At 42.5% G+C, this 15,362-nt stretch overlaps 1 protein-coding gene across 5 annotated transcripts in view; it reads right to left on the minus strand.

Moving 5' to 3' along the window:
* Window positions 1–15,362, minus strand: part of LOC121289263 (5'-AMP-activated protein kinase subunit beta-2-like) — a 53,019-nt gene that overhangs the window by 22,145 nt on the left and 15,512 nt on the right. For all 5 annotated transcript variants that reach the window (XR_005945525.1, XM_041208520.1, XM_041208521.1 and 2 more), the window contains exons 3-4: window positions 14,864–15,030; window positions 11,041–11,134 (exon numbers count right to left, since the gene is read on the minus strand). Coding sequence is in view for 4 of the 5 variants with exons in the window: in XM_041208520.1 (XP_041064454.1) it covers window positions 11,041–11,134; window positions 14,864–15,030 (261 nt within the window). In the remaining variant the exon portion in view is untranslated. The remainder of the gene's footprint in view (window positions 1–11,040; window positions 11,135–14,863; window positions 15,031–15,362) is intronic.

Below are 15,362 nucleotides of genomic sequence, written 5' to 3' on the forward strand. Positions count from 1 at the left end.
TGCAAACACAGCTGCCATTGAGATGAGAACATGGCTAGGGATCTCCTCCTCATGCACATCTTCTGCCACTACCACTGAGAAGACACAATGCCGCTAGAATATCGATGCTGATGAGCTGCCCTCACTCAAAGGTGTTCCTTGAGAAAGAAGGATTAGAAATGCTTACATCACAAAGATTTAAACACATCTCCCTGACATCATACAGAGTGCAAAGACTAGTTCAAGTGAGGTTGACATCACAGGAATGTTAATCTCACAGTGGAACGTAAGTGGATTTCAATGTACAAAATCATAATGTCCTCAGTTGACCAAAACATTCACATGACCATCAAATATATTCACAAAAGTACAATTTCTTCACAGTGTAGCACACTTGTGACATCAAAATTTGTTAACTTTCCTAACCCTACCACTACACCTGGGCGCAGCTCCAACATCCGCAGCAGAGGTGGAGACAGTTTGCTGACTGCTACGTCCTGATGTCTGCAATGACCTTGGTGGATGTCCTCTGATGACTCAAGGCCTGGAGAGCCCTGGTCTGATAAGGGCCCTCTGCTCAGGGGCAGATGCACCTCAGCAATCTGAGTAGCTGGAGTGGATGGGGTCAGAGGCAGAGCAGACTGTGAGCGGCTGCACACCCTTGGAGTGTCCTGAGAGAAGGACCCGGGGTCTCCGGCCGATGCTCAACATCCTCGTGGGCGCCCGAGGGCCCTGCCGACTCCTTGAGGAGATGGTGCACCTGAGGGGAGGTCAAGGTGCCTCGTCCTTATGTCGCCTGCATCTTGGCAGTGCCCAGGGTGTATGGCCATGGAGTGCAGGGCCGAACACAAAACCAGCAAGGCCAGCTGGACCAAGGTCTCCTTGGTGGTCACCAATCTCCCATGGTGACCTCAAGTCGCCTGTATGTTGAAGCCACGACATCATACAGAACGCAGACACCGCCATCATTCACTCTAGTCTGCTGCCTGACTGTCGAATCACTGCCTGATGCTCTGCTGCTTATCGTTGCATCTCCAGCATTGAGATGGCGGCCGCTTCCAGAGGCTCATCATCTGACTTGGACTGAGTGGGTTGCCCCCCAAGTGCCAGAGACCTGGGCTATCCCTGCCTTCGATTGCTGCAGGGACGTGTCAGTGAGGTGTTCTCCAGAAAGTGTTCCCGAGCCTAATCTAGAGCTCTGCCCCATTGAGGTGTGTCTCCCTGCCCTAGTGGAGGGTGCGGGTGAGCGCAGTGACTGTTCTTCCAGAGTTTCCTCTTCGGATGTGGTCTGGGGGCTTTGATTTATGCTGGGATGCCTTGTGGGCCCAGGTCTGCTGGAGCTAAGAAAAAAGAGAATAGAGTTCCAGTTGACAAGCATAAGCAATATACGACTGCATGTGACTCGCTGATTGTCAAGATGTAAAGTGGTGATGGAGCTGTGATCCGAACTAGGTTGGTGGGACAAACCGATCTCCCCTTTGCCATAGGAGCAGTCCCTGTCCTCCCCAGCCAGCTTGGCTGCAGCCCCCTCAAACTCAGTGAGGGCAATAATATTGGCTGTCCCTCCGCAGTCTGTGTTCTTTCCCTTCTGTTGTGTGCCAGCCTACCCCATATGAAGATGAAAGAAAGGCATGTCATGAGAAGGGATGGAGCAGAAGTTGGGTGAGATGCAAGTGCCCTCTCCATCCTGGAGCCTTACCCAGAAGGGCCAGAGGATGGAGTGTGAGCAACATTATAGATGGAAAGGTAGTGATGTGAAAATTTCTGAGAGAGAATATGTGTCCCCAGCTAATGGCTATGTGAGATCCCAGAAAAGAGTAGCCATTTCAAGTGCATGATGCCATGATGGGAGTTTGACATTGGAGGGAGTTGAAGGATGACTTAACCTGTTAGAGCGGATGAGATCATTCATACTCTTCCTGCACTGGATGGTAATTCGGGCCCAGCTGCCACCCATGCTGACCCCCTGTGCGATGATCTCTCAGGCCAGAGAGGTGAGGCTGGTGTGCTTCCTGGAGTCATCCCTAGAATACAGGACATGTTTGTTTACCCGCATTCCTATGAACAAGGCCTCTAGGGCCTGGTGGGTGAAACAGGGTGCTGCCTTCTTCTTGAGGCTTACGGCCTTCTTGTGCGTGGAAGACATCTGTAATGGCCTCCTGGAGACAAGTGGGCTGGAGAAAATTGAAGAAGATTATGTGTTCAACTGTCATTTAAATATGGCGCCCGGACCTTTGACCCCCGCCAGCTGACGGACGAATCGGCTCCTGACCCATGAGGTGATATGGTCTGATACTCGCCTGTGCATAATTAATGAGCTTCCATGCGCAGAATCAGGCTTGAGCTCCTGCCGTTCCGAGCAGAGTGTGGGCACCACAGAAACTGCCCACTACCGCACTCAGTCTTATAAATAGAAAATTCTGCCCATTGTCTTTTTTTTTTAAATATCTAGTAGAACTCCAGTAATGATGTCCATTCCGTCTACTGTCTTTTTTTTTAAATGACGCCACCTGTGCTCTTACTTTTAAAGATCTAGGTACCTGCACCCTTAGATCCACTCTTGAGGAGTTTTATCAATTGGTGCATACTTCCCAAAAATTGTGGCATAACATTTCTCTGCATTAAATTGGATCTGTGTGCATCTGCCAAGTCTGCTGCCCTGTCTATGTCCTTTTTTAAGAGCTTGCACTCTTTCTCACAGTTGACATCCTCCCTAGTCTGGTACCATCAGCAAACTTTGATGATATTCCTCAGGCTTACTTCTAACAAGACTTGTATTTATATAGCGTTTTTACGACTATTAAACATCTCAAATCTCAGTGTAGTAACTGATTCAATGTAGGAAACGCGGCAACTAATATGTGCACAGCAAACTCTCAGAAATGGCAACATGATAATAATCACATGATCTGTTTTGACGTTGGTTGAGGGATAAACATTGGCCAGGATAGTGGGATAATTTTCCTGTTCTTCTTCAAAACAGTGTCAAGTGATCTTTTACATCCACCCAAGCAGGCAGATGGGGCCTCTGTTTAATGTCTCATCCAAAAGATGGCATCTTCAACAGTGTAGCACTCCCACAGTACTGCAGTAGAATGAGGGCCTTGATTTGTGTGCCCAAACCCTGGAGTGGGATTTGAACCCAGCACCTTGTGACTCAGAGGAGAGTGCTGCCAATTGAGTCATGATAGCCATTTATATAAATGAAAAACATCTCAAACAACAAGGAAAAGGAGTTGGGCATGAAGGGAAAAGCTCATTCAGAACATGAGTGACAAGCATGTGAGACGCATTGAAATGGGTAGAGAATTTTAGATAGTATTAGAAAAATAAATTTTCAGGATCAGGTGTGGATGAAGGTTTTTCTAACCTTGCCTCACAACTCATTCATTGGACACTAGGTATCAATATTGTTGCTTTTCACTGCACCACTTTCAGAGCTTGAATATCTCCATTTTGCCTCAGTAATCAGAAATGGAAACAGTATCCAGGTATAGCTGCAATATGGGAAAGGTGGTAGAAAGGGAGATGTTCAAGCAATAAAAAGATGCTGGAGGAATATAGTGCTAGGTCAAGATGAGGGCTGGAAATTAGTATACAATTTCAATATATGGTGTATAATAGCAAAAATGCCCAATAAATCTAATGAACAGAATCAGTTGAGCAAGGTCAACTGGAAGCTGAAATGAGCTTCTCAATCCAGAAGGTAAATCAGACAATTTTCTGCTACCCTCCCTGATATATCTCCTGCAGGCATAACACAAAGCAAGGGAGACAGAAGGCTATGGAAATAATAATCCAGACCCTTGTCAATCCCTCCCTCCCAACGAATGAGGGTGAGAAACCTGCTGGTAAAATACTGCAAGAATCTTGCAAGTTATACCAAGACTATGTTAAAATTGTGCAGGAAGAGAAGTAAACCTTTAAACATGCACCTCATTTCTGTCAAGGCTTTGTGGATTTTGCATGTCATACCTTAAACTATGCTGGGTCAGGTGCTAGAAAATGAGGTTGGCCAAGTGTCTATGGGAGAAACACTTGGGTAAGAGTGGTCATCATATATTAGAGCTTAGGTTAGTAATGAAGAGCAGGGAACAATCTAAAGAAAAACTTCTGAATTGGATGTGAACCAATTTCAATGGGATGAGAGAGGATCTAGTCAGGGTAAAGTGAAGCTGGTAACTGAACAACAGCTGGTATTTAAGGAGATGTTTCAGGTACAGGCAGGATATATTCCAACAAGTTTGAAAGGTAGGTGAACCAAAGCCAGGACTCTTGAATGCTAAGGGATATAGTGGATATGATTAGGCAAAAAAAAAAAAACTAGGGTTTATGATGCAAGTGAATTCCTCAAGCAAAAACAGGCCAAATGCAGTAAGTTGAGAGGGAAATTGAAGAAGAAAGTAAGACTGCAAAAGAGTGAATATAAGAAAAAAATAGCAGTTAACATAAAAGTTAACCCAAAAATCTACTACTAGCATGTAAATGCTAAGCAAGTAGTAAGAGATAGAGTGGGTCCTATGAGGAGCAAAGAGGATCGTGTATGTTTAGAGGTGCAGGGCAAGACTAGAATGCTTGACAAATACTTTGTATCGATGTTTACTAAGCAAGGCATCCTGACAAAATACTGGTAGAAGTGGAGATGGTACAGGTAATGAATGAGGTGAAAATTGATGGGCAGGAAATGGCTGGCTATGTTTAGAGTGGATAAGTCACCTGGCCCCAGGCTGCTAAAGGAAGTGGGGGTGGAGGGAGCGGAAGGGCGTGCCATAATCTTACAATCTTCCCTGAATATGAGGAAGGTGTCTGAGGATTGGAAAGTGGCAAATGTGACATCCTTATCCATGAAAGGGTGTAAGGACATCCCTGGTATAAACATCAATGGTAGGTAAGGCTTTAGAAACAATAATCAGGGGGAAAAAAATCAATAGGCACTTGGAGAGGTTTGAATTAATTAAGGATAGCCAGCAAGGATCTGGAAAATTCAGATCGCACTTGACTAATCAAATTGAGTCATTTGATGAAGTAATGGAGAAGGTTGATGAAGGGAATGAAACGGATGAGCTTCAAAACAAGATGGATGAATTAACGGCACTAAAAGAGATAAATGAGTATAATATGATAGCCATTACAGAGATGTGGTTGCAAGATGACCAAGGGTGGGAACTGAATATTCAGGGGTATTTGACATTTCAGAATGATAGCAAGAAGGAAAAAGGTGGTGGTGTAGTTCTGTTACTAAAGAGTGAGATCACTGCAATAGTGAGAAATGATCTTGGTCCAGAAGATGAAGTGGAAGGCGGTAGTGGTATTGTCACTGGAATTGTACTCCAGATACCCGGGGTAATTCTCCAGGCACTCAGTTTCAAATGCCACCAGGGCAAATGGTGAAATTTGAATTTGGTGAAAAATCTGGAATTAAAAGTCTAATGATGACCATTATCAATTGTCAGGAAAACCCATCTGGTTTACTAATATCCTCAGGGAAGGAAATCTGCTGTCCTTACCTGGTCTGGCCTACATGTGACTCTAGACCTACAGCAATGTGATTGACTCTTAAATGCCCTCTGATGCCCTTAATGGCCTGGAAATTAGGGATGGGTAATAAATGCTGGCCCCGCCAGGGACACCCACGTCCCATGAGTGCAAAAAAAAATTTGGGTGGAGATAAGAAATTGCAAAGGGAAGTTATTGGTGGGAGTAGTTCATAGGCACCCTAACAGTAGCTACAGAATAGGACAGAGTATGCATCAAGGAGTAAAGGGGGCTTGCAAACAAAGTATTGCAATAATCGTAGGTGACTTTAATGTTCACATCGATTGGGCACATTGAATTGGCAACTGTAGCCTAGAGGGTGGGTTCATAGAGTACTTAGGACAGTTTCTCAGAACAATACGTTCTGGAACCTACCAGGGAACAGGCTATTTTGGACCAGCGAATGCGCAATGAGGCAGGATTAATTAATCTCATAGGAAAGAAACCTCTTGGCAACAGTGATCATAACATGATAGAGTTCACAATGAATTTGAGAATGAGATATGTGGGTCCATAACTAGTGTCTTACCCTTGTAATTGCCCTTATTCAAGATTATGAAGACAGAGTTGGCTAAAGTAGTCTGGATAAATAGGTTAAAAGGTAAGACAGTAGAGAAGCAGTGGCAGACATTTAAAGATTTCATAACTCTCAACAATGACTGAGGAAGAAATACTCTAGCAGAAGGATGCATGATCTGTGGCTAACTAGGGAAGTGGGTGAGACTGGGGAATTAATAATGGGAAATGAGAAAATGGTACAGGCTTTGAACAAGTATTTTGTATCCACCTTCACAGCAGAAGACATAAAAAGCATCCCAAGAATAGTAGGAACTCAAGAGGGAGAAAGGCACTTAAAACAGTCACTACCACTAGAGAAAAGGTAATGGGGATACTAACGTGACTTTAGGCTGGCAAGTTCCCTGGGCTTGATGGCCTGCATTCTTTGGTCTTAAAAGAACGGGCTGCAGAGATAGGAACATAGGAAATAGGAGTAGGCCATTCGGCCAATTGGGCCTGCTCCACCATTCAAACAGATTATGTCCGATCATCTACCTCTTACACCATTTTTCCCACTATTCCAATATCCCTTGGATACATTGGTTGTTATCTTCCAAAATTCCCAAGAAAGGTTCCAGTGGATTGTAAAACTGGTCAAGAAAGGAATGAGACAGAAAGCAGGAAACTATCAGCCAGTTAGCTTAATGTTTGTCGTTGGGATAATGCTAGAATCCATTATTAAAGATGTAGCAGCATTTAGAAAATCAGGTACAATCAGACCAGGTAAACATGGTTTTGTGAAAGGCAAATCATGTTTGACAAATTTATTAGTGTTCTTTGAGGATGTAATAAGCAGAGTGGATAAAGGGAAACCAGTAGGTGTAGTGTATTTGGATTTCCAAAAGGCAATCAATGAGATGCCACATAGAAGGTTACTACAGAATTTAAGAACTTATGGTATTGGGGTAATAAGTTAGCCAGTGCTCTATCCATGCTAACAAACAGGGAAGAAAGAATCGGAATAAATGAATAATTTTTAGGTTAACAAATTGTAATAGTGCAGCACACAAGGATCAGTGCTGGGATCTCATCTATCACAATCTATACTAATGATTTGGATAAAGGGGTTGACTGTATTGTGGTCAAATTTGCTGTCAATACAAAGGTAGGAAGGAAAGCAAGTTGTGAGAAGGATACAAGGAATCTGTAAAGGAATTTAGATAGATTAAGTGAGTGGGCAAAAATTTGGCAATGGAGTATAATGTGGGAAAATGTGAGGTCGTCCACTTTGGCAGGTATAGAAAAGCAGAATATTATTTAAATGGAGAGAGACTGCAGAATGCACAATAGAGAGAGTCCTGGGTGTCTGTGCATCACAAAAAGTCAGCATGTAGTTACAGCAAATAGTTAGGAAGGCAAACAAAATGTTGGTCTTTATTGCAAGGGTGATGAAGTAGGGAAGTCTTGCTACAACTGTAAAAGGGCATTGGTGAAACCACAGCTTGAGCACTGTATACAGTTTTCATCTCCTTACTTAAGGAAGAATATACTTGCATTGGAAACAGTTCAGAGATGGTTGGCTTGGCTGATTCCAGGGATGAGGAGTTTGTCTTATGAGGAAAGGTTGAGCAGGTTGCATTGGTACTCACTGGAGTTTGGAAGAATAAGAGGTGATCTTATTGAAACATATAAGATTCTGAGGAAGGATTTTCAGGCTAGAGGCTGATAGGATATTTCCCATTGTAGGAAATCTAAACTAGGGCGTATAGTTTCAAAATAAGAGGTCTCTCATTTAAGATGGAGATGAGGAGGAATTTATTTTTTCAGAGAGTCATCAGTCTCCCCAGAAATTAGTGAAGGCTGGGTAATTGAATAAATTCAGGGCTGAGTTAGATAGGTTTTTGACTGACATGGGAGTCAAGGGTTATGAAGGGCAGGCATGAAAGTGGAGTTAAGACCACAATCATATCAGCCATGATCTTATTAAATGGTGCAGCTTCTATTTATTAAGTTCTTATAGATGTTGTTCGTAAGGATTTTAAGAAAATGTTTGACAAAATATCACATAGAAGGCTGTTTAACAGAATTGAGGTTCATGGAAGAGAAGGGCCAGTGTCAGCTTGGATAAAAATTTGGATTAAGGACAGAAAACAGCTAGTCATGGTAAATGGTCATCTGGAGCAAAGCACTGGAAAACAGGGGCATGAAGATCAGTAGACCAGAGATCCAATATATGAACTATCAGTTTGAGCTTATTGAAGAGGATCATAGTGAAGGTGTTAAGATTATGGGTGAAGGTGGAGAAAGTGAGTAGTTTCAAGTGCTTGGGGTCCGTGGTGGCAGAAGATGAAAACATGGAGATGGAAATTAAGCAACCGATTAGCTTTAGTTGGAGTAATTCAAATAAGTGTTATAGAAAAATAATCACTGAAACTAAAAGGAAGAATCTACAACACAGTTGTGAGACCAAGCTTATTATGTAGTGCAGAAACTTGGGCTACATCAAGAAGGGAGGAGTGACGACTGGATACTAACGCGATGCGGATGCTGAGATGGATGTGTGGAGTGATGAGAAAGGACAAGGTTAGGAACCAGTACATTACAGTTAGTAAAGACTGTGGAAGCATCAAAAAACGTAGCCAAGAAGGGACTGAAAAGGCATGATCATCGGTTGAGGAGAGATACAGAGGAAAGGTGAAGCGGGTGATGGAGATAGGACTGCCAGGAAGAAGATGGTCAAGGCCTAAGACTAGCTGGAAAGATGTGGTGACAAAAGATTTAGATGCGGTGGGATTGGAAGAGAAATGTTTGATGGACAAGATGAGATGGAGACAGATGATCAACAAGCGTTATGGTGACTCCAAATAAAATGGGGGAAGAGGGGGGAGGTGAGAGGAGAAGGTAAATGATTTAGATATTGGAATAAGGGTAAAGCTTCAAAATGTGCCTGTGATACCAACCTTGGAAGTGCAACAAACAGTGGGGTGTTATGAATCATCTGCAACAGGCACAGATAGGCTAGCAGAATGGCAGACAACTGGCAGATCAAATTTAATACAGAGAAGACTGGGGTGATGCATTTTGGCAGAAGGAATAGGGACAGGCAATAAAGGCTTAACATAGTTCTAAAGAGTGCACGGGGCAGAGGGACCTGTAGGTTAATTTAATGTGCATAGATCTTTGAAGGTACAGGACACATTGAGAGATTAATTATCAAAGCATATGGGATCTTGGGCTTCATAAAGAGACATGGGGAGTACAAAAGCAGAGAAATTATACTGAAACTTTATAAAGCTCTGGTTAGGCCACAACTGGAGTACTCCATCCAGTTCTGGTTATTGACTTTATGAAGGATGTGAGGGCCTTTGAGAGGGTCCAGAGGAGATTTACCAGAATGGCTCCAGGGATCAGGGATTTTAGCTACAAAGTTAGTTTGGAGAAGGTGGGGTTCCTCTCCTTGGAGAAAAGGAGATTGAGGAGAGTTTGATAGAGGTACACATGATTATATTAGATAAGGTAGACAAAGAAAAGCTGTTCCTATCAGCTGATGGTACAAGAGTGAGAGGACACAGGTTTAAGGTTTTGGGCAAGAGGTGCAGGGGAAGGACATTTTTTTTCTTTTTACACACACGCGAGTAGTAATGGCCTGGAATTTGAGCGTGGTGAAAGCAGAGACAATAAATGATTTCGAAAGAAAATTGGATGGGCATCTAAGGGAAATAAATTTGCAGGGCCTCGGGGATAGAGAGGGAGAGTGGGACTGACTGGAATGCCCTAGAGTCAAATGGCCCTCTGATTATGACTCTAGCTACTGGTGAAAGTTTCTACTTTCAATGATCAGCATTGGTCTTAATAAGCAATACTCTTCCTTTAAGGGGAAAACATTAGCACTGGACTGGTATCAACATGAAAAACAAGATCGTAAAAAGTTACTTATGAAGCATCTTCAAATTAAATGTCCTTAGTTTCAGATATTTGCTCACAAGCTTTTATATCTTACAGGGTTGGAGGACTTCAAGCTTAGCACTGTGCACAGTTTTCGTTTCCATGCTTAAGAATATATTAGCCTTGGAGGAAGTACATTAGGTTGGTTCCTCAGATGAGAGGGTTATTCTATGATGAGAGACTGAGTAAAGTGAGCCTTTAATCTCCAGAGTTCAGAAGAATGAGACGTGAACTCATTGAAACATACAAGGTTCTGAAGGGGCTTGACAAGATAGCATTTGGCTGGGAATCTAGAACATGGGGGCACAGTGTCAGGATAAGGCTCAATTATGTAGGTCTGAGATGCAGAGAAATTTCTTCACCGAGAGGATGTGAATCTTTGGAATTCTCTACATCAGTAGATTGTGAATGTATTCAAGAATGAGATAGACAGATCTTTGGTGTCTTAGGGAATAAAGGCATATAGGGAGGGAAATGGAGCTGAGGCAGAACATCAGCCATGATTATATTCAATAGACGAGCAGGCTAGAAGGGCCACGTGTTCTACTCCTGTTCCTATTTCAAATGTTCTTAGGATCAAAGCAGTCTTATCTGAGCAAAATGTGGCAAAATTTATGCAATTTTTAAAAACACTAAAGAAATTTCTCTTCTGACTTCAATGTATTTAAGAGTAATATTATGGAGTTTCTCCTGATGGTTCAACAAGTCTTTGAGGCATTCAAACCAAAAAGTACCGGGATTCATTCTGAGTTGAAGCTAACTTTGTTGATATCAACTGGCAGTACCAGGACTACTACTGCTGGTCCCAGTGTCTGTCAGTAGGGCAGGGAAAAATCCATTTGAGTTCCTGCCCCTCATGCTACACAGTGACCCCTGCTGAAAGTGCATGGATGTGTGGCATGATCAAGTATCCTGCTGACTTTCCTCATGATTCAAAGAAAATTGGCAAGAAAAAGAAATACCTAATCTACAATATGCATGTAATATGCCTGTCACTATTCTGCATTTTTTCCTTTGCGATAAGTTATAAATACAAGTTTTATAAAGTTCTGTGCTTAAAAGAAAGTTAATAAGAGTACTTACCTCTGAAGGATCATGAGCCCACTGCCCATCTACAAAGAACTTGTACTGGTGTTCTCCTTCTGGCAGGTCAAGAATAGCAATAAAATCATTATGGCTGTAAAAAGATAGAAATGCTAAGTTTATTATCCGGTACTTGATATCAAAACACAATTATCTTTTCCTTGTTTCTCAACTTCCTTCAGCTTATGAAAACATCAACTCTCCTAAAGAGGTACAGTTCCGAGCAGAGAAGACACAACTCAGTTTCATCAGCATTGGCCTTTGTGGTACACAGTGGACAATTTTCATCATATTTTACTTCCAGAGTACACCTTGAAGGGGAAGGCTGCCTCAAAGCCAAAGCCCCTTCCTTATAGGAGGTTGTGGATTAAGCCACGAGTAATAAGAAACCATAAAGCACAGTGCTAACAAAGTGTTTCTTGCAAATACATTTTACTCATGCTGTTTGTAAAATGCAAGGTTCCATATGCAAGTCCACACTAATAATTAAAACTTGATCTGATGAAGAAAATGTATTAGTGCCACCAAATGAATAATGCGCACTTACCGTTGGAACACACACCAAAAATAGCACAGCCAGTCCTACATGTTCTCTAGACCTTTCCACATTAATAGGAAATGACACATTGTCAGACTATTTGGCTAAAGCTAAAAACCACATGCAGCTTATTATAATAAATAAAATTAGAGAATAAAAAAGTCAGTATACAAAACAAAAGTCCTCAATTCTGACTAACGTTAAATCAACCAAACTATTTTAAAGTAAGTATTTCAGATACCTTAAAGTCATTTTCCCCCAGCATAATTTTGCTAGGGGCTTTTACCATACATGAGTTTTTACTCACCATGGAATTTGGTCTCATCGCTGTAACATGGGCCAGGATTTTCAGCTCGGTGTGCTCACATGCACCCGACACACATGACCATGAAATAGCACGCAATGACGTCGAGGAAGCGTCCCGTCATCACGCACTTGTGCAATATTTCGGTCAGCGGGTGTGCACGAGTCAGCAGCGCGCCCACTGACAATTAAGAGGTCTATTAAGCCCATTAATCAATTAATTAGAGTGAAATTTTCCCTGCCCGTCCAACCTTACGGTTGGCGGGCGAGTGAACAGGCCAAGCTGCTTTTTCATTTTTTGCGAAACCTCATCCACAGGCGGGATGAGGTTTCGAACAGTGATTAAAAAAAAAAATTTTTAACTCGTTTTTAACATGTCCCTGCTCATGTGACAAAAGTCAAATGAGGGGACACATTTTCCTTATTTTTTGAATTCTTCATTTTTAATGTTTAAATTTAATCTTCAGCTCCCCTATGCAGCTCTGTCCCTTCAGCACTCATGTTCCTCCAGCCCCCATCCCGGCAGCACCAAGGTTATCAGCGTGCGTTTCAAGTGGCTGGTCGTTAATTGGCCAGCCAGCGTGAAATCATGGTCGGGGCTCAATCGCGGGTGATGGGCCATTCAGCGGTTGCTCCCAGGCCTGCCCGCTGCACCCACCCAAGGGGAAAATCCTGCCCATGGAGCCAGTGGTTAAATCATGTGAAGTAATGCAATTGCCAGCAGCTATGTTTATTCCCAGCCTGTTCTGCCTCTGGAGTCGGACTATCAACCAAATTAGAGTTCAACGATGCAAGAGCTGCTTTTCATATATTTAATTTCATGTAGCCATTGCATCCCGAGCACAAAGCAAAAGTGCATCAATACATAAAAGCTTTGCTGCTGGAACACATCATTAGGGAGAGAAGTGCAGATAATAAGTCCAGTGTAATTAAAACTTGGATACACTGTCTAAGGAAACAATCCATTTTTTTCAGAACAACTATCTACAAGCAATTAATAGAGCAATACACATCCTACTTTCAAGTGGACAGCCAGACTTGAGAGAGGATTTCTCAGTTCTACCTACACACAGATAGATTACTATCAGAAGCCCAATTGTTATACTTTTTGCACTAGTCAGGACAACCTACAAATTCATACAAAGAGAGAAACAATTCATCAATTGAAACTGGTTATGTCTTAGAATATTATGTCCATCAGTGAACTTCTGGATTACAAAGTCCAAAGTGACTGGCGTAACAAACTGTCCTGTGCAGATACCTGTCCAAAAAGATTAGGAAGAAATCCAAAGATTTGGGATGATAGGCTGGAAGGAGTTGTTTGCAGATCAGGTGTGTGAACATGCTAACTTGACTAGGTCGCAACTAAAAGTCCACACCTTCAACTGATGAAAACATCATTTGAATAGCTAGCGGGGATCGGTGCTGGGACCCCAGCTATTCACAATATATTTTAATGATTTAGATGAGGGAACTAAATATAGTATCTCCAAATTTGCAGATGACACAAAGCTGGGAGGGGGTGGTGAGCTGTAAGGAGGATGCAGAGATGCTTCAGTGTGACTTGGACAAGCTGAGTGAGTGGGCAAATGCATGGCCGATGCAGTATAATCTGGATAAATATGAGGTTATCCACTTTGGTTGCAAAAACAGGAAGGCAGATTATCTGAATGGCAATAAATTGAGAGAGGGGAATGTGCAACGAGACCTGGGTGTCCTTGTACACCAGTCGTTGAAAGTAAGCACGCAGGTGCAGCGGGCAGTAAAGGTGGCAAATGGTATGTTGGCCTTCATAGCGAGAGGATTTGAATACAGGAGCAGGGATGTCTTGCTGCAATTATACAGGGTCTTGGTGAGACCACACCTGCAATACTGTATGCAGTTTTGGTCTCCATATCTGAGGGAGGATGTTCTTGCTATAGAGGGAGTGCAGCGAAGGTTTACCAGACTGATTCCTGGGATGGCAGGATTGACTTATGAGGAGAGATTGAGTCGGTTAGGATTATATTCGCTGGAGTTCAGAAGAATGAGGGGGGATCTCATAGAAACCTATAAAATTCTAACAGGACTAGACAGGGTAGATGCAGGAAGGATGTTCCCGATGGTGGGGGAGTCCAGAACCAGGGGTCACAGTGTGAGGATACAGGGTAGGTCATTTAGGACTGAGATGAGGAGAAATTTCTTCACCCAGAGAGTGGTGAGCCTGTAGAATCTGCTACCACAGAAAGTAGTCGAGGCCAGAACATTGTATGTTTTCAAGGATTTAGGTATAACTCTTGGGGCGAAAGGGATCAAAGGATATGGAGAGAAAGCGGGAGCAGATTGAGTTGGATGATCAACCATGATCATGACAAATGGCGGAGCAGGTTCGAAGGGCCGAATGGCCTACTCCTACTTTTTACATTTCTATGCGTTCATTTTGTTCAAGAGGATGTATTGCTACTTGTTCGCACATTTTATGGTGGGTGGGGTGGATTTTGTTGCTCATCATGACACAGGGGAACATATTCTGACACCTACTGTCAACCTAGAATCACTCAAACCTATACACATCAGTAATCTTCTGGTCATCTAATGGTCCACAGTATTCCTAATAAGTACAAGCAGAAAGCCTTACAGTGCTTACACTATTAAACTATGAAGTGTTATATTTTAGCTACACCACTATGCGGACTTGAGGCTCTTTTGGTTTTTGCTATTGGCAACTTCCACCCACGTTTTCCAGACTTGGATAATTGGAGTATATTCCCAGAGTGAGAAATGTATACAGCAAATGGAAACTCGGTTCGTGGGTTGCTCAATAGGTTTGCTTGGAGACTCAAAATGTTGATGGATTTTCATGCAAGCGAGAGATCTGGCTCACTAAAGTTAAATGGAAACTCAATAGAACTTTGAGATGGAACCTTCCCTCCTGCACAAGAATCTGAAAGTATATTTTTCTACTACTAGATGGATTCTCAGCTAGTTTTAAACTGCACATACCTTTTAATAAGTGGGATCTTGGTATGCCAGTTATTGAAGGATCCAGATATGAACACTTCTTTTCCTCCACCTACCCAGCGAATGACTGTGGGACGAGCTTGCTTAGACAATTTTACAGATTCATCCATGTCAGGCTGCCAGGACACAAACTCCTTATCAGTGAGAGCCTAAAATGTTAAAATACAAGAAGGTAACACTAGAAGAAAGTTACACATAAAAGTAAACAGAACTTAGAATATAATTTCCAAATGACTGTATAGAAACAGCAATGGTATGGATTCTCTTTTTGGAGATTTAGGTAAGAATTTCATCCAACAGTATGAACTTAGCTAGCTTACAAGGGAAAAGATGATCTCGTTATCACAGAATCATTCATAGAATGGGTACAACTGAGAATGAGTCTAGTCAGCACGTCATGTCTCTGCTGTTTCACCACAAGAGCAACTCACCTCGGTCCAATCCCCCTGCATTTTCAGCATAGTCCTGCAAATCTTCTCTC

This window comes from Carcharodon carcharias, chromosome 16, assembly GCF_017639515.1.
Source record: "Carcharodon carcharias isolate sCarCar2 chromosome 16, sCarCar2.pri, whole genome shotgun sequence".
NCBI lineage: Eukaryota > Metazoa > Chordata > Chondrichthyes > Lamniformes > Lamnidae > Carcharodon > Carcharodon carcharias.